This window comes from Rhinolophus hipposideros, assembly GCF_964194185.1.
Source record: "Rhinolophus hipposideros genome assembly, chromosome: 26".
Lineage (NCBI taxonomy): Eukaryota > Metazoa > Chordata > Mammalia > Chiroptera > Rhinolophidae > Rhinolophus > Rhinolophus hipposideros.
The window spans coordinates 24,303,804-24,321,680 of NC_138072.1; the positions used below are offsets into that span (position 1 = coordinate 24,303,804).

Here is a 17,877-nt window from a genome sequence, read left to right on the forward strand (position 1 = left end):
ACCTCATTACTAACTTAAAAATGCAAATCAGAGCATAGAAGTGTGTTTTGGTATGGAAAACCTGTGTAGTGTTCAGTATGGGCCAAAGTGCAGCAAGATAATCGCTCTCGCACTGGCAGTGGGGTGCAAAGTGACAGCTGTCACAGGAGCACCTCGGCAGCACCAGGCAGGCTTAAAACTCAACACTCACAATCCTTCAGCTCGAATTCTCACCTTCCAGTCCTTCCCGGAGACACAACCGCGGCTGCAGAAAAAGGCTGATGTACTGATGTTTGTCGCAGGGTTACCTACACTAGTGATAAATAACCTAAGTGTCCAACATTGAGGGAATAATGGTTAAATCCATACCGTGAAACATTGTACAATCATTAAAATATCAATTTTGAGGATTCAAGATTATCATGTCGTAAGACCATTCCCGTCTCCCAGTCATACTAAGGGAAAAAAACCCAAGCCTGGAAAACTATACACAGTGTTTTCCCAATTTTGGATGACTGAACAAATAAACTAGGTATAGAAAAGGGGCAGAGACAAACCATGCTAACAGTAGTTAACTCAGTGGTAAGGTGATGAGTTATTCACATTTTCTTTTTAATTTTCATTTTATATTTTTTACCAATTTCCTACCTTGAATATGTACAATTTAAATACTCAAGAAGAAAATAAATGATGTCAAATAAGGAAAGATGTTACCCATGGAGTGAAAAAATTCAACAACAATCAACCCTACAAAGGTTTTTCTATACACCTTACTGAGTCTAGACTGTTTACCAGTCTTACTGGAGTTTTCTTGATTTCCTATGTGTGCCCCTATGGGTCCCCATTCCTGCCTCAGGAAATAAAACTCAAGCCTGTCCTCCAGGCCTGTCCAGAGCCCCAAGCTGCTTCCGGCTGGCAGCCACATTCTATCTCCCAACATAACACGTGTGCCCCTGCCTGCCCAAAGAATTATTTTTACTTTTTTCTTAAGAAACAACTCAAAATATTTTTCACCCATAATGCAATTTCTTACATATAGGAAGCACTTAAGAGCTATTTCTTCACTTGTCAGGGTCTGTGTCTTCCATATCCCAGGCACCACAAACTCACAGGCTGTCTATCTGATTGCAGACTTTCACCTGCCCAAACGTGGTCACCAAAGCTTTCAGTTTACTTTAGTTGGTCAGTCCAATTTCCAGTAATAGAAACTGCCTTTTTATATTCCTCTATTTTTGTTGCATAGTTACTTTCATATTTCTCTCTTTTTTAGTATAAAGACAAAACACTAATTTCTTTTCCTTTCTTCATCCCAATGAAATATATGAGATGGGACAAAAATTTCTGCTTCAGAAACGAAATCCATGACCTTGACTGGGTAAGAACCAGCAGTCTGGGAATTTTTCCTACCTAAAGTATGAATGTGTAGGTTTGGTAATAAAATTGGGAGGTCTGCTTTTCTTTATTTTTTAATTTAAAAAAAAAATGGATTCAATTCTTATTCCAGTCAGCACACGATTTCTTACATAATCTTGCAGCTAGACATAAGAATGTTGTGTGCACTGCTCTCCCAGGATTCCGTCTCCTCTGAGCAAGGTTAGTAAAAATCAATTTTCTGTATTGACCAGGGCCCAAAGGCAGAGTCTTCACCTGGAAGTTCATTTGAAGTATCTCACTTTCCTTTTGAACATTGAAGTAGAGAGGCATGTATTCGATGGGAAAAGAACTAAAGAGAAAAAATATCATGTTCTCTGACGGCTGCCATGCAACACGACGTCCCCAGCCCCGGGAACCAGGAAGTTCCAAGAGGAAGGACTTAGAAAAGAAGGAGGTGGGAGGCGCAGGCACGAGAAGACTGAGGGAGCAAAGAGAAGCTGGGCTCTGAGGGGCAGTAGCCCCCTACCATCCCGGAGTGCACGACACCACCAGCCCTCTGAAATCAGAAACTGCCCTTGGCAGGCTACAGCTTAAATTTTCAACATCCTCTCACTGCACATTTTTGCTGAGCCCTGAATGTCAGAAAAGAGCAAAAGAGCAAAGATACGAGGAGTGTGCCAACCAAAGGAAGTACTAGCCCAGGCTGTTATAGCCCTGGCATGTGTGGGGAACCTGCTCGTATGGCTGGAGAACAGTGAGATGAGGTCGGAGGTTAGTACAGTCAGATAGTACAGGGCTTTCCAGGCCATGACAAAGACCGTGGACTTAACTGCTGGTGCAACGGAAACTTCCAGGAGGTTTATATTGCCCTTTGAGACAGGTCTGCACCAGTCAACTTGCACAAATCAAAGTCGTAACTCTGTAACAGATTAAATTAAACCCACATTCCTTAATATGGTCCTCAAGGCCCTGCATCACACAGCCTCAACCATCTCACCAACCTTGTCTTCCTTCTTCTTCCCCTGCTGACCCTGCCCCAGGGCTAGGAGGCCTCAGTGTATTTGCTCCCGTCTCCAGAATATTCTTCCCAGACTACACCCCCAACACACACACATACCCCAGTATTCTCTCTCCAACGTGATGGTGCCTTCTGATCTTTTCATGTCGATTTAAATGTCACTCCTGAGAGCTCTTTCCTGGTCACCTGATCTAAAGTCAGTTCCTCTTACCTCTGGCACAGCACCTTGCTTTTCCCTTCACAGCGTTTATGACAGTTGTACATTTGTTTAATGCCTTCTACATTTCTCACTAGAATGAGAGTTTTGAGAGAGTAGAAAACATGTCTGCCTTGTTCAAGGCTGTCAATCCAGGATTTAATAAATATTCGATGAATGAGTGCAAAAAACAAGTAATACATAATTAACTAAACCAAAAGTTGGTTCTTTGAAAAGATCAACTAAACAGACAAACTTTTAGCTAGACTGGCCAAAAAACAAACCAACAAACAAAAAAAACCAGAGAAGACTTAAGTAAATAACTAAAATAAGGCATGAATGAAGAGAAAGTACTAGAGACCTTACAAAATAAAAAGGATTACAAGGAAATACCCACCAGCTGTAGGCCAACAAATTAGATAACTTAGATGAAATGAACAAATAACTAAAACATACAAATTATCACAACTGACTCAATAAGAAATTTAAAAAAATCAGCAGACCTGTAACAAGAGATTGAATTTGTAATTAGAAAGTTTCCCATGAAGAAAAGCCCAGGCCCACATGGCTTCACTGGTGAATTCTATCAAACACTCAAAGAAAAAATTAACCAATCAGTTAAAGACTCTTCCAAAAATTAAAAGAGGAAGGAACACTTCCCAACTCATTCTTTGGCATCAGTATTACGCTGATGCCAAAAAAAGACATCACAAGAAAAGAAAGCTACAGATCACATCCCTTATGAATATAGATGCAGAAATCTTCAAAAGAAATTAGCAAGCAGAATCCAGCAATATGTAAGGATTCTACACAATAAACACACAATTTATTCCAAGAAAGCAAAGTTGGTTTAACATTAAAAAATCAATTAATGTAATACACTATATTAATAAAGGACAAAATTACATAATCACGTTGACTCGTAAACGCAGAAAAATAATTTGACAAAACTCAACACTTTTTCACTGTAAAACACTAAAGACCTAGGAATAAAAAGTACCTTCCTTCACCTGGTAATGGCCAAGTACAAATAACCCAAAGCTAACATCATACTTAATGGTGAAAGACAAAATGCTTTCTCCCTAAGATCAGGACCAAAACAAGAATGTCCACTCTCTCCACTTTTATTCAACACTGTACTGGAGGCGCTAGCTAGGGCAACTAGCAAGAAAATGAAATAAAAGGTATCCAAAGTGGAAAGCAAGGAGTAAAACGATCTCTATTTCAGATGACATGATTTTGTATATAGAAAATTCTAAGGAAATCACTAAAAAACTATTAGAACTAATAAACAAGTTTAGCAAGTTTGCAGGATACAAGATCAATTTACAAAAATCAATTGTATTTCTATATATTAGTAAGGAATATTCCAAAAATGAAATTAAAAAAACATTTTGTAAATGTTTTAAAATTAAAAAGACACTGTAAATTTCATTTACAATAGCATCAAAAAGTATACAATAATAAGGTATAATATTATTTTTAAAGGTGCGTTGAGACTTGTATGCTGGAAACTACGAAACAACATTGTTGAAAATAAATGAAAGATCTACGTAAATAGAAAGACATCTCACGTTCATGGATCAAAAGACTTAATATTGTTAAAATGACAATACTCCCCAAATTTATCTTCAGATTTAATACAATCCTTATCAGAATCCTAGCTTCAGTAATCAAGACAGTGTGGTACTGACATAAGAATAGATGAAATTGACTTAATATACGGAATAGAATTGAGAGTCCAAAATTAATCCTTACATTTATGGTCAATTGAATTTGACAAGAGTGCCAAGATAACAAAATGGAGAAAGAATAGTGTTTTCAATAAATGGTGGTAGAACAACTGGATATTTACATGCAAAAGAATGAATTTGGATCCATACCTCATATCATATATAAAACTTAATTCAAAGTAGACCAAAGGCCTAATTTATGGTAAAACTATAAACTTCTAGGAGAACACACAGGAATAAATCTTCACGAAACTGCATCAGGCAAAGAAATCCTTTTTTGATAAACCACCAAAAACACAAACAACATAAGAAAAATTGATAAACTAGATTTCTCAAAATTAAAAACATTTGTGCTTCAAAGGACACCATCAAGAAAGTGAAGACAACTACAGAATGGAAGAATGTACTTGCAAATCATATATCTGATAACAGACTGGTATTCAGAACTTACAAGGGAATCTTACAACTCAGTAATAAAAAGACAACTAAGCCAATTAAAAAATGGGCAAAGGAAATGAACAGACATTTTCCCACAGATGTACAAATGGCCAATTAACATATGAGAAGAAGCTCAGCATCACCAGCCATGAGGGAAACACAAATCAAAACCACAATGTGATACTGCCCCAAACCGACTAGAATGAAAATTTAAAAGACAGACAATAATAGGTGTTGATAAGGATGTGGAGAAACTGGAACCCTCACCCATTGCTGGTAGGAATGTAAAATGGTGTAACTAGTTTGGAAAACAGTCTGATAATTTCTCTAAAAGTTGTACGTAGAATTAACATACGACCCAGCATGTCCACTCCTAGGTGTATACAAAGAAAACGGAAAATGGATGTCTACCCAAAAACTTGTACACAAATGTTCAGAGCAGCATTATTCACAACAGCCAAAAAGTGGAAACGATCCAAATGCCATCAACTGATGAACAGATAAATAAAAGTGGTATATCAGTATAATGCAATACCATTCAGCCATAAAAAGGAATGAAGTTCTAATAGGTGCTACGATATAGATGAACCCTGAAAAAACAATGCGATGTGAAAAAAAGCTAGTCACAAAAGACCACATACAATATGGTTCCCTTTTTAGACAATGTCCGGAATGTGCAAATCTACAGTAGAGCTGTCAGGGACTGGGGCGGGGGTGGGGAAGGAAGGCACAGGAATGAGGAATGACTGCTTAATGGGTATGGAGCTTCTTTTGGAGGTGATGAAAATGTTCTAAAATTAAATTATGATTGGTTGCACAATCCTGTGAATATGCTAAAAAAAATCAAATTCTCCATTTTAAATTGGTGAATTATATGTTATGTGAATTATATATGAAAAAGCTGGTTAAAAAAATAACAGGTAATACAGTGATATGTTTTAGGTGCTCCATTATGTTGATATGACATTTTCCCTTCCTAAACGTTTATTTGTTGTGCTGTGAAAACTGGGTTGAAGTATTTAATGAAAATAGAGGAAAGACTTATCTTTGGACACCTTGGTAGCTGGGCAGCAGAGCCCCCCCAATATAAAGTATTTCTATGTGCGGAATTTATGTGACAAAGAAAGAACTTCTTTATGGTTCAGAGTGACAGCAAATTACGTTGTATATTAAGGATCAATCACTTGAAGACTTTAAAACTATAAAATGCAAAACTGGCCTCCCAGTAAGAGCACAAGGCCCTCTGCTCCAGGGCCAGGAATTCCCACAATGCACAAGGAACAGGTAGGTTCAACAAGCAGAAAGACACTCACATTCCTCAAGACCGGAAGTGCCAACTGCTCAAAGGACGTCACATCCACCACATACTGCCCAACTCGGCATTCCCGTCTTCCTGGCAGAGGCTCTGACCTGAATGAAAAGACAATGAGTTCTCTTGCAAAGACCTCTGCACTGGTTTCTGGCTTTTGGCTGCATCACTGACCCTCTGGCCTTCCACCTATGCTAAAGCCTCCCTAAAAGCCACCTGTACAGAAAGTGCTGGTGTGCAAAGCTGATGTGAATCCATGTCTTCGCCCGAGTGCGCCAGTCACCTTGGTGGGGCCAACTGGAAGCTCGCGGGAGCTGGTGCACCAACTATGTTTGAAAAGTTGTACGAGAAACAGGGCTACGAATCACAAAGTGAGGAGAGCTTATCCTTCAATGGAATCCGTTTTAAGTGAAACACGGTATTTTTATGCTCTGTTTTTCATATGATGGTTTCAATCTGCTTCCTTTCTCCGAGAAATCCACCCAGACCTAAGAGTCTTCAAGACAGAAGACATCACATGGCTCACCCTGTGCCCCTGGGGAATAAAACACCATAGAAATGAAATCTCAGTACCCAACTCTAGATAAAGGTCCTCGCAGGCCGGATAAGGTGACCACATCGAATCCTACTCTTCTCCCTCCCTGTCTGACCTCTTCTGTGTAAAATCCATCCACAGGCATACCAGAGGACTTCAAAACCTCACTGGCTTTCTGGATCAGTGTTGTTTTTCCAACTCCTAAAAAGGGGGGAAAAAAAAAGCCCATTAGAAAGCACTCGCTCCCTTGCGAGTAAGCGCAGCGCTCACTGACTCTGAGAGGCAATCACGGTGGGGGAGAGACGGGCGGCAAACGGGTTTTCTGAATATTAACTTCACTTTAATTCTGATTGCTCCAGGTGTTAAAACTTTTAATTTCAAGTAGAAATAAGCATAACAAAAATGAGTGGTATCTTTATTTCAAATTCTGAAACATTATTAGTTTTGTCACATACACAATCCTGGAACCAACTGGCAGTTTTCTGATGACAGTCTCAAGTGCCATTTGCATCTTATGTGACAAGCTTAATTTTCTCCTAGGTTTGCTCTCTTTCTTGGGTGGCCACACTTTTTCACCTAGGAAACAAAACTGGTCGTGCTCGGGTCAAAGGCTGGGCACTTTAAACCAGGACTTCAACCTTCAAGACACTCTGACCTATATTCAGCCACGGGAAAATCACTCACTCCAGTGGACTAGCGTTGCTGTGGCTCCTGAAAACATCTCTTCAACACTACGAACCCCCTACAAACAGCAGTGTTTACACTTTTTCACAAGAACAATGGCAAATAGCGGTGTTTACACTTTTTCACAAGAACAACGGGATCAGGCTCTCAATCCCTCCTATCACCTCCTCCAGTGTCCCTAAGTATTCCTTCAGCTTCACCCAACCCTTCCCAAATTGTAACTGCATGCCTCCACGCCCTCATCCTGCTCACCCCTGACGATTCCTTTCCTCCCAGCCTGTCTGTCCACTATGCTAACTCTTGTGTATTTATCAGCACCAACAGGTACCACCTTGTATAAGAGCACTGACCACTGACGTAGAGCCAGGCGCTGTGCTAGCACGCTTCACAAGCATTTTCTTGGTTAAATCCTCACAACCATCCTCTGAGGTAGTTACCATTCTTGTCCCTGTTTTACAGATGAAGAAACTGAGGCACAGAGAGGTAAGGTAACTTACCCAAGGTCACACAACTAGTAAGGACCATACATTTTAACAAGGGCCTTTACCTGTCACCATGACTGTTTATATGAGCCTTGTTCCCAAGTACACTTAAATCAGGGGCATAATAATTACCCCAAAACTGGAAAAACAGAGAAAACTTGTAGCAGGTCTTCAACAGGGCTAATTTTGAGATAGCACAGGGATGGTAATAATATTATAGTTCAAACTGGGCAGGTCCACTTACAGGTGGAATTTTTTTGATTGGCCCGAGTACTTCAAACCCGCATCCTTCAAGGGTCAACTGGCAGTTGGGAATGGACATTTGCAGAGTGTTGATTTAAGTTCTACACGGACTTTCCAATGTGAGGGCAGTCAGCACCCTTACCCCTGTGTTGTTCACGGTCAACTGTATTTTTATGGCTGCCCACACGTTTCTCTCCTCCACATCTCACACAAATAATGGCATCTGGCCTTGTGTTACACGAACAGCAGCAGAGGGTCCCAGCCACATGCTCATGGTGGCAAATAGGAGGACTGCGTCAGGTTCTAAGCCCAGCTGCGTCCCTCGGTAACTGCTGAAGCACCTGTCTGGCGCAGTTAAGTGGTAAACTGGCACTTTTCTGAAGGGTAATTTCAGTGTGAAAAGCAGGTCAGGGGCCAGCCGGGTGGCGCAGGCGGTTGGAGCTCCATGTTCCTAACTCCGAAGGCTGCCGGTTCTATTCTCACATGGGCCAGTGGGCTCTCAACAAAAAAAAAAAAAAAAAAAAAAAAGCAAAAGCAGGTCAGAACGCTCCAGAATTATTTTGGTTCCGGATCCTCCATAAAGTCGGCCCTGAGATAAAGACAGGCTGGTAACTGCATTATTAAGCAAGTTACCACTGTGAATAGCTGGAGCTCAGTCCCACTGGGGAAGCTGAGGAGACAGTCGTGGACACGTGGCTCAGAGTTCTCCTGTCAAAGGGATGAGGACACAGGCAGCTTCCTTCCATCTGCCATGGGTTGGAGGCTGCTCCTGGGGGACAAGAAGGCCTGGGCCCATCAGACCTGTCCCTGTGCACAGGGTGAGTGGGCTCCAGTGACCTGAGAAAGCCCTCCAAGGTGGGTCACAGGTGGGACAGCTGAAGTCGGGAAAAATGCTAAGTGCCAAGGAGACGAGGTGGGGCACTGACACATATACAACAAAAAGTGACCCCTTTGACAAGATGCATTACCTGATGGTCTGAACAGGTAGAGCAAATTTAGACAGCAAGCAGTTTTGGTTTGAGTTGGTGTGGGAAAGAAACTGAAGTCAATGAAAAAAAAAAGACAAGAATTCCAAAGGGGAAAAAAAGTTGTACATAAAAAGAAATGATATATTACTACATGGCTCTTGGGTGATTAGTTTTTACATAGTCGTGATACTGTAAATACTGACAACTGACATTAAATATGACATTGTAACTGCTGTAGGAAGATGGGCCGAAAGAGAAGGTGAGTGGGTTTGGGAACAGACCTAAGAGAACTGTACTGTAGAATTATTTGAGTCTTTTCAACTCTGTGTACATAAAACTTTTATAAAGTAGGAAACGAAAAGAAGAACCACTGCCGGCCTGGCCAGCACCTGTGGCCGCCCACCTGCAGTGCTCAGGCAGGTACAATCACAATGACAGGTCACCTGCTGTGAGACACGCAGGTGTCTTAGGACCAGCATGCGGGAGAACTACATTCCGAATCTCAAATAAAGGACGGACCGATCAACTTTCAGAAGACAGTTCTTTGCAATATTAGCGAGTACCTTTCTTTGGGTATTAGAAAGTTCTCAAAGCACCTTCCTCCTCATCACTTTCGCACTGCCTGGAGAAAAAACAATTCCAAACTGGGAGCCAATATCGGGATTCCCTGCGGTGTGAAGTGCAGCCTTCGCGGCTAAACAGAATCGTTGAAATAAAGTGACGGAGGATTCCAGGCCCGGGTTCCAGGCTTTGGTGTGTGGACTCACAGCTCCCTGGACGTCAGGCCCACGTGCCAAGGCGCAGGGAAACCCTTCTCCGGTCTCAGCGCGCTCCTCCCTCGGATGAGCCCGCGTCCTCCCGCCCCCTCGCCCGTCCCCCGTCCCCCGTGTCGCGCCTGGGTTAACAGGCCTGTCCACCTGCGGCCCCTCACCTGCGCGCACCCAGCCCGTTCACAGGTGAGCAGCCCAGCGCCGGGACCCAGGGCTCCGCCCGATGGCAGGGCCGGGGTCTGGGAGGGGGGTCTGGGAGGGGGGTCTGGGAGGGGGTCTGGGAAGGGGGGTCTGAGAGGGGGGTCTGGGAGGGGGGTCTGAGAGGGGGGGTCTGAGAGGGGGGGTCTGGGAGGGGGGTCTGGGAGGGGGGGTCTGGGAGGGGGGGTCTGGGAGGGGAGGTCTGAGAGGGGGGGTCTGGGAGGGGGGGTCTGAGAGGGGGGTCTGGGAGGGGGGTCTGGGAGGGGGGTCTGGGAGGGGGGTCTGGGAGGGGAGGTCTGGGAGGGGAGGTCTGGGAGGGGAGGTCTGAGAGGGGGGTCTGGGAGGGGGGGTCTGGGAGGGGGGGTCTGAGAGGGGGGTCTGGGAGGGGGGGTCTGAGAGGGGAGGTCTGAGAGGGGGGGTCTGGGAGGGGGGGTCTGGGAGGGGGGGTCTGAGAGGGGGGTCTGGGAGGGGGGGTCTGGGAGGGGGGTCTGGGAGGGGGGTCTGAGAGGGGGTCTGGGAGGGGGGGTCTGGGAGGGGGGTCTGGGAGGGGGGGTCTGGGAGGGGGGGTCTGAGAGGGGGGTCTGGGAGGGGGGTCTGGGAGGGGGGTCTGGGAGGGGGGGTCTGGGAGGGGGGTCTGAGAGGGGGGTCTGGGAGGGGGGGTCTGAGAGGGGGGTCTGGGAGGGGGGTCTGAGAGGGGGGTCTGGGAGGGGGGGTCTGAGAGGGGGGTCTGGGAGGGGGGGTCTGGGAGGGGGGTCTCGGAGGGGGGTCTGAGAGGGGGTCTGGGAGGGGGGTCTGAGAGGGGGGTCTGGGAGGGGGGGTCTGGGAGGGGGGTCTGGGAGGGGGGGTCTGGGAGGGGGGTCTGGGAGGGGGGTCTGAGAGGGGGTCTGGGAGGGGGGTCTGAGAGGGGGGTCTGGGAGGGGGGTCTGGGAGAGGGGTCTGAGAGGGGGGGTCTGAGAGGGGGTCTGGGAGGGGGGGTCTGGGAGGGGGGGTCTGGGAGGGGCGGGTCTGGGAGGGGGGTCTGGGAGGGGGGGTCTGAGAGGGGGGTCTGGGAGGGGGGTCTGAGAGGGGGGTCTGGGAGGGGGGGTCTGAGAGGGGGGTCTGGGAGGGGGGGTCTGGGAGGGGGGTCTGAGAGGGGGTCTGGGAGGGGGGTCTGAGAGGGGGGTCTGGGAGGGGGGGTCTGGGAGAGGGGTCTGAGAGGGGGGTCTGAGAGGGGGTCTGGGAGGGGGTGTCTGGGAGGGGGGTCTGGGAGGGGGGGTCTGGGAGGGGGGGTCTGGGAGGGGTGGGTCTGGGAGGGGGGTCTGGGAGGGGGGGTCTGAGAGGGGGGTCTGGGAGGGGCGGGTCTGGGAGGGGAGGTCTGAGAGGGGGGTCTGGGAGGGGGGGGTCTGAGAGGGGGGTCTGGGAGGGGGGGTCTGGGAGGGGGGTCTGGGAGGGGGGGTCTGAGAGGGGGGTCTGAGAGGGGGGTCTGGGAGGGGGGGTCTGAGAGGGGGGTCTGGGAGGGGGGTCTGGGAGGGGCGGGTCTGGGAGGGGGGTCTGGGAGGGGAGGTCTGAGAGGGGGGTCTGGGAGGGGGGGTCTGGGAGGGGGGGTCTGAGAGGGGGGTCTGGGAGGGGAGGTCTGAGAGGGGGGTCTGGGAGGGGGGGTCTGAGAGGGGGGTCTGGGAGGGGAGGTCTGAGAGGGGGGTCTGGGAGGGGGGGTCTGAGAGGGGGGTCTGGGAGGGGGGGTCTGGGAGGGGGGTCTGGGAGGGGCGGGTCTGGGAGGGGAGGTCTGAGAGGGGGGTCTGGGAGGGGGGTCTGGGAGGGGGGTCTGGGAGGGGGGGTCTGGGAGGGGGGTCTGGGAGGGGGGGTCTGAGAGGGGGGTCTGGGAGGGGGGGTCTGGGAGGGGGGTCTGGGAGGGGGGGTCTGAGAGGGGGGTCTGAGAGGGGGGTCTGGGAGGGGGGGTCTGGGAGGGGGGTCTGGGAGGGGGGGTCTGAGAGGGGGGTCTGAGAGGGGGGTCTGGGAGGGGGGTCTGAGAGGGGGGTCTGGGAGGGGGGTCTGGGAGGGGCGGGTCTGGGAGGGGAGGTCTGAGAGGGGGGTCTGGGAGGGGGGGTCTGGGAGGGGGGTCTGGGAGGGGAGGTCTGAGAGGGGGGTCTGGGAGGGGGGGTCTGAGAGGGGGGTCTGAGAGGGGGGTCTGAGAGGGGGGTCTGGGAGGGGGGGTCTGAGAGGGGGGTCTGAGAGGGGGGTCTGGGAGGGGGGGTCTGAGAGGGGGGTCTGGGAGGGGGGTCTGGGAGGGGGGGTCTGGGAGGGGGGGTCTGAGAGGGGGCTCCCGGCACCTGGGCTTCCCGACCCGCGGCCCCGCGTGGGGCGGATGCAGGGTCCGCGAGCGCGGACGAGGGCAGGTTCTCTTCCCGGCCTCCCACGCGCCCCCCGAAACCCCCACTGCCCTTCACTCGGAACGTGGGCTCGAGCCGCACCGGCGGCAGCGCGATCCCCACGGACACCGGACCCTGTGCCCCTCGCGGCTGCGGGCCCCCCCGCAGCACCGCCCGCGCGCATCGCACCGTGGGCACTGCCGCGCGGCCCCGGCTGCTCGCGGCCGTGACAGACGCCCGGTGTCCCCGTCACAGCCGTGTCCTTACCACGGTGGGCCTCGCCGCTTGCGCTCTATCCTGGGGACTTCAGTCCCGTTTTCCGGGAAAGGACACGCAGGCTTCAGACGACCATCCGCGACTTCCATTCGGAACTTCAGCGGCCGGAAGCCAGGGCCCGCGGCCGGCCCCCCACCCGCGCGCCCCCACGCGCGCCCCTCGGCCTCCCGGAGGCGGAGACCAGGCGGCTTACCTGGGGACCCCGTCAGGAACACGTGCCGGGCCATGCGGAAGGGCCGCGGGGGACGCTGCCCGGATCCCGTGAGGGTCAGTCCGGGATTGGGGTCACCACCCACGCTCCCGCCACCGCGGGCGCAGACCCACCTCCCCGGCCGGAAGTACCGCCCCCAGGGCCGCGCGTGCGCGCTCAGCTCTCGCTCCGGTCGCCGGGAGCTTGGTCCCGCCCTCTCTGCGCGCAGGTGCTTGAGCCCCGCAGGCGGGCGCGTGTGCGGTGTTTGCAAGGAAACTGGCCTGAGCCTATGAAAACCAGTTTCCCCTTTTTACCCCCACAGCACAAGCGTGCAATAACCCAGCCGGAGGACCTCCCTGTGCAGGGAATTCAGGGGCTTTCCCCCTCCCTTCGCCACTTGATGTGGTTCAGCCAACGAAATGAAGTGGCCATGGCCTTGGGCCAGATTTACCTGTAAACTCTCCCAGCCTGACATGTGTGGAGTTTGACTTGTGATCAATCACGCTCCATCCCGGCTGAGAAAGCAATTTCAGTGAGTGCTCAACTTAATTGGTTTGTGGCCACATGGGACCTGCAGGGCTCCCCTGAGCCCGTGATGTACTCCAGTCGGATGGCCTCCATTTCTTGCTGTTTAAAACATAATCATCAAAAAATATATAGACTTGTACACTGTAGCCATCACCTCCGGCAACATTTGTAAGGCTGCATCGCTGGTAATGTAAAGATAATCTATGTTTATCTTTCACCTCCATGCAAACTGGAATCAAGAATAGCCAATGTAGCCAAATAAACCCATGGGAGTGGTTTCCAAAAGAAAGAACTTGTGCACAGTCATGTATGCTCTTGTTTCATCAAAAAACATATTTAAATGCTAATTATCTTACATTTTCCATCACTAAAAAGCAGTTTATATTTGCAAGGCTCACCAGAGGTTGGACTATTTTCTTTTGATACTATACCCGGAATTCTTGTAGCTACTAGCAGACATCTGTTCAGGTGGCTCAAGGAACATAGAGATTCCAGGTGTAGAAGATTGATGTCTTAGAGAACAAAAATCCATTCTTCCAGAATTGGACATTCTTTTTCTGTTAAGCACTATTCCTTTGGGCCGTGATTATATGGCTGTCTTCACTTTATGATAATTCATTGATCTGAGTATTTTGATTTGCACAGTTTCCTCCATGGGTTTCACATCAATAACAAAGATGAATGTCACGCAGGGTGTCATGCGGGGTGTCTGGTCCCACTCCCCACATAAGAACGCAGGACACGGTGAGGCCAAAAAGGAACACCCACGGAGCCATAGGTAGGGGAATCAGACCACTATAGTCTCACTGGCAGCTGGGCTGGAGACACAGGAAACAGGAGCCACACGATCTGCAACCCTCACTCCGCTGCTTGCTGGCTCAGCCACCATCCCCTTGCTAGCACCCATTCCTTTCTGCTAGTGTAGCCACGGCAGTTATGTTAGTGGCCAATGGCTCACTGGTTACAGCTGACGGCCAACTAGCCACAGCTGATGGCCATCCAATCACAGTTTATGGCCATTTACTACCTGAGCCAGCACCTTTCTAGTGAAGCTGAAAGCCTGGGAACTGCTCGCCTGTCCCCACAATGAAATACCTTATATTAGAGATTAACAACAAAAGAGAGGAGGACATAATTAGGAACATATTTTAAAATAAATCGGCTATTAAAGTACTGTCCTGAATCTAAGTTTTGCTTACTATACAATCAAGGTAGAATCACCTGTGGAACAGGTGATTCTAATTATTTCTTCTCACAGCACCTAGGTGCAGGTTTCCTTTGATAGGATGCAATGCGGTTCTTTATCAAAGCAGTCTATGAGTACATGTTGTGGAGATAGCATCGCAGAGAGCAGTTTCCAGGCTCTTGGCCTCACTTGAAAAGTGCTGGCTCGGGTAGTAGATGGCTGTCAGCTGTGGCTAATTGACCATCAGCTGTTACCAGATAGTCAATTAGCCCCTGCTATAACTGCCGCGGCTGCGCGGGTTGGTCAGTTGGTTGGTCACTTGGTCGGGCGGCAGGCAGAAAAATGGACAGCAGATTGCAAGTCGTGTGGCTCCAGCCTCCAGTGAAACTATAATGGTATGACTACCCTATCTATGGCTCCGTGGATGTTCCTTGTTGCCCACACCATATCCTGCGTTCTTATGTGGGGAGCTGGAGCAGAGACCCCACAGGCAGCCCTGCACGACACATGGCACAGCGAGCAGGGTCTCCCGCATGACACACGTCTAACCTTTACAATTCCAAAAGTCCTAAAAACTCAGTGGGTTTTTTTGTTTGTTTGTTTTCGTATCTCTGCCTTGCCAAAACTGACCTAGTTTTAAAACTGTCCATGTCTTTGGAACACCCCTCAGTTCCAGGCAAACCTAGATGGTTGGCCATTCTACAGTTAGAGGACAGAGGAGCATTTGGGAAGCAAAGCAAAGAGTTTTAACAAGGTAAATGCTATATCCTGAATGTTTGTGTCTCCCCAAAATTCAGATGTTGAAAACCGAATGCCCAAGGTGCTATATTAGGAGATGTGGCCTTTAGGGGGCGATTAGGTCACGAAGGCAGAGCCCTCGTGATGGGATTAGTGCCCGTATGAGAGATCCTGGGAGATTCTCAGCCCCTTTGTCCACCTTTGAGGATACAATGAGAAGTCTGCCACCCAGAAGAGGTCCCTCACCCGATCGTACTGGCACCCTGATCTCACACGTTCAGCCTCCAGAACTGTGAGAAGTAAATTTCTATTGTTTATAAATGACTCTATCTTGGTATTTTGCTATTACAGCTTGAATGGACTATGACAGAAAACAAGCAGTTTCTTTAAAAAAAAATATTCATTATACGCCGATTTTTCTGGATATGGGATCTTTTTCCTGAACAAGTAATCTTGCCAGCGGTGATAACTAGAAAGCCTGTTCATCGCTGTGCAGAAGCAGAGATGACACTACACCTTCACCTACCTCTTCCTGCACAGCATGTCTGAGTACACCCTCCCCTCCGCACACCTACCCCCACACACACCCTGCTATCCCTGACCTGGACATAGAACAAGGGTTCTGACATGTAGTTTGGGATAAGTCCTGAGTGCAAGGAAACAGAACAGAACAAATATGGCTACTGGGGATATGAAAAGATGAAAGTGAGGAAAAAGGACAAATGTAGTGACCCTGGTGTTTTGCCAGCCTGGCATTCATTTCCCCCTATGGAAATAGCACTGAAATTCTCCTTTGGGAAACAACCCTCCCTCAGGCTCAGTCTCTGAAGGGAAAGGAATGGTCCCCCGGTGCCCCCTCCGGCAGGGAAGAAGTTGGCACAAGTCTGGCCAATGAGATCAGTCCATCTCCTGGCTCAGTGATTGGCTCCAGAACACACATAACTCAAGCTAGTCAGCCCCTCCTAAACTCAGGATGTATCTGACCTCTTCCTCCTCTTAACCATGTCACTCCCTGCGTTTGGGGATTGAAGACAGTCACCATCCAGTGAGAGGAGCAGAGGAACAAGGGGAGTGGGGATCTGAGATGCTTCCCCAGTCACCTCTTACTCATCCTCCAAGACAGCCTCAACTGTCACTGCCAGGAAGGCTTTTCTGATTCTTGGAGCCCCTCACCAGTGCTCTCTCAACACCCCCGCAATTGTGACAGTGCAGGGATCATCTACCTCTTCTTCTGCCACCCACCTAGAAATTCCCCAAAAGGCAAGGATCTAAAGGATCTTTTCTTATTCATTTCTTTATGCACAACACGTAGCATGGTTACTTATAACACTTCATCCAGCGCTGTGTGCCAGGGACTGTTCTATGCAGCAGGGGTAGAGGCACACAGAAACCAGCCTCTGCCCTAGTAGAGCTTATATTCTCTTGGGAACAGACAGACAATAGGCAAGTAAATGCAGAAGGTGACATTGTGGTCAGGCTGTGGGAGAAGGATGTGGATGAAAAGGGAGGTGTGCATGCACTTTATACAGGGCAATCAGGGAAGATGGCCCTGCGAAGGCATTGATTGAAGACCTCTGAAGGAAGGGAGCCTGTAGAAATCTGGGGGAAGGCAGATAAGAAGAGAGATCAGTGTGTGCAAAGGTCCTGAGGCAGGCGTGCTTGGGCTGAAGGAGGGGCAGCAGCAAGCCAGCGTGGCTAGAGCAGATGGGGAGAGAGATGGACAGGAGATGAGGTCAGAGGGGCAGCACGGGCGTTAAGGCTGAGGTGAGGACTCTGGCTTTTACTGTAGCAGAGTGGAACAGCCCTTGCAGGGTTTTGAACGGAGCAGCAGCATTATGCAAGTTCGTTTTGGGAAAAGATCCTTAGACATCTGTGTGGACAAAGGTGGAAACAGGAAGCCCAGCTGGGAGGCTACTGTAAAAATCCAGATGAGAGATGATCGTGTGTTTCCTGGCACACGTTTCCTGGGGTTTTAAGCTGTTCAGTTGCTAATTAGTGATGCAGCCACGGAGAACTAATCAGACCGCTCACACATCTGCATGTGTACACTCCCCTGCACCCCTATTCTAGAACTTTCCAGGCCAATGCCAGTGCCAGGCCCTGGTACTCTGCTAGTCATACTTGAAGTGATATTGGGGACATAGACCCTGTATTCCCTGGATGGCTGCCAAAGAATTTGTGAACATGTTTTAAAACTATCACACCTTAAAATAGACCTCCCCTGAGCTAAGCACGTGACATACTCCCCCTGAATTCTGGGTGGCAAAGATTCTTCCACCCACCCATCCCCACTTTATAGGTAAATACCAAGCCTCAGAGAAAGTCACCTGCCCAACCAAAGTCAGAGAACTAAAGTGCTGTGGGTGAGACCTGAACCAGGTTTGGTGCCTTCGAAACCTTTGCTATGTTACTCACTGACTTTGGTGATAGACTTTGTTTATAGTTTTCAGACAAATTGTGGTATTGTGTTCATTTATAGCCAACTGCATATTGAATTTCTATAATTAGTGGAATTCCTTTTCTCACTACACATTCACATTGTTGTACAAATACTAAAGTTAGAAGTGATAATCGCATGTGTGTGCATGTGTGCTCGTGTGTAGGCGTGTGGGTTTGGGGACTATTTGTATTCATGCCATCTCATCTAACCAGGTGCTGCGCGTTTATGGGCCCCATGTCCAGGTGTA

The 17,877-nt window shown here is 48.9% G+C and overlaps 1 protein-coding gene across 9 annotated transcripts in view; it reads right to left on the minus strand.

Annotated features, from left to right (window-relative positions):
• The window catches only part of NTPCR (nucleoside-triphosphatase, cancer-related), a 31,582-nt gene extending 18,683 nt beyond the window's left edge, over positions 1-12,899 (minus strand). For 2 of the 9 annotated variants that reach the window (XM_081038980.1, XM_081038979.1), the window contains exons 1-3: positions 12,742-12,899; positions 6,621-6,783; positions 6,052-6,148 (exon numbers count right to left, since the gene is read on the minus strand). In XM_081038980.1, coding sequence (XP_080895106.1) covers positions 6,052-6,148; positions 6,621-6,783; positions 12,742-12,775 — 294 coding nt within the window. In that variant the 5' untranslated portion in view covers positions 12,776-12,899. Of the gene's footprint in view, positions 1-6,051; positions 6,149-6,620; positions 6,784-7,992; positions 8,490-9,522; positions 9,654-12,539 lie in introns of all 9 variants that reach the window. The other 7 variants (XM_081038987.1, XM_081038984.1, XM_081038983.1 and 4 more) reach the window with 7 other exon arrangements.
• Positions 12,900-17,877: the final 4,978 nt, after the last annotated feature.